The sequence below is a fragment of the Mandrillus leucophaeus genome, unplaced genomic scaffold, assembly GCF_000951045.1.
Source record: "Mandrillus leucophaeus isolate KB7577 unplaced genomic scaffold, Mleu.le_1.0 Scaffold2608, whole genome shotgun sequence".
NCBI lineage: Eukaryota > Metazoa > Chordata > Mammalia > Primates > Cercopithecidae > Mandrillus > Mandrillus leucophaeus.
The window spans coordinates 16,647-18,063 of NW_012102708.1; the positions used below are offsets into that span (position 1 = coordinate 16,647).

Sequence of the window (1,417 nt, forward strand, 5' to 3'; positions counted from 1 at the left end):
ACATCCAAATGTAGTTTGTGCCTAGGCCAGTTATTTTAAAATTTAAAAATTGTTACAGAGCAAGACCCAGAGCAGGGTGAGATTTTGTCCCACTTCCCCATCTGTGTGTGTCACTGTGAGGACCGCTGCTGTGCCCAATGGCACAATAATAGTCAGCCTCATCCTCAGACTGGAGCCCAGAGATGCGTAAAATCCCTGTGTTGGCCGAAGCATCTTTGGATCCAGAGAAGCGGCTGGGGACTCCGGAGCCCTGGTGCTTATCTGAGTCTGATTTGTACTTCAGAAGATACCGGGGAGGACTCCCTGGCTTCTGCTGGTACCAGTATATGTAGTAGCCAGCAACATTGATGCCACCGCTGAAGGTGCATGTGAGACTGGCTGATGCTCCAGGAGATGCTGAGAGGGAGGCCGGCTGAGTCAGCATAGGCTGGGAGAGGGAACCTGCAAACACAGACATTAATGGGTGCTAAGGCAGAAACCAGGGTCAAGTTTTTCAGGGATCTTTGCCAGAAGAGTGAGAATCAGGCTGAGGTGCTGGCCCTTGTCTCTGAAATCTTTTCGTACCTGTGCAGTGAGAGAGGAGCAGGAGGAGGAGAGGAGTCCAGGCCATGGTGGACACAGCCTCTTTCCCCGCAGTGGGACTGGGCTGCCCCAGGCCTCCTTTTCTTCCCACCCTCTGCAGAGGAGGGGCTGCTCATGCAAATGTGTTTCCACCCAGGGACTGCCCAGCCCCTCCCTGAGCCCTGGGGATGCAGCTCAGCTCACTCTGCAGACTGAGCAGGAGGAAGGTTTGCTTTTCATTTTGCAAGGCCCTGGGAGGAAGCACCTGTTGAGACCATACACAGGTCCCTGCTCAGGGAACTCTGCCAGGCCAGAGGGGACACAGCGGCCAACTGCCCGTCAATGAGCACAGGACCCAGCTCCCAGGCCTGGATTTCTTTGATTGAATGGTCCTTACTGAGCAGCCGTGTAGGAACCACAGGGCAGCCACACAACATCCGATGTTGGTACCAGGACACTCACTTTCCCATGGCTCAGAGACCTCAGAACCCCGCTGGTCTCTGCAGCTCTCCAGTCACTGTCTGTATTCACATATGCATGGTCTGATTCCTAGATATTGCTTCTCTCATCCTATTCATTATTACTGTGATTTCTCACTCCCAGAAGCAGTCTTGGTGTGTGGGATGTGTAGACCTGTACATATATAACTCTTAAAGGTGTCAGGACCCCAAAAGGGCATTTTAGGAAAATTTATTTACCCACATGTGCCATCAGAGTGGGCATCATGGAAAATGGGTCAGCTAAGGAGTCAGGTGGAAGGGCAGCTAGGGGCTGTTCAAAAAGACAGTGAATAATGAAAATTTTCCAGGAAAAATAAAGAATCCAAAACATGTTAAAGGCAGCAATTCAGCAAAAG

General features: G+C 51.4%; 1 protein-coding gene across 1 annotated transcript in view; it reads right to left on the minus strand.

The window, feature by feature from the left end:
- Positions 1-620, minus strand: part of LOC105542522 (immunoglobulin omega chain-like) — a 2,877-nt gene extending 2,257 nt beyond the window's left edge. The window contains exons 1-2 of the mRNA XM_011984100.1: positions 565-620; positions 115-441 (exon numbers count right to left, since the gene is read on the minus strand). Coding sequence (XP_011839490.1) covers positions 115-441; positions 565-610 — 373 coding nt within the window. The 5' untranslated portion in view covers positions 611-620. The remainder of the gene's footprint in view (positions 1-114; positions 442-564) is intronic.
- Between the last annotated feature and the right edge of the window lie 797 nt (positions 621-1,417).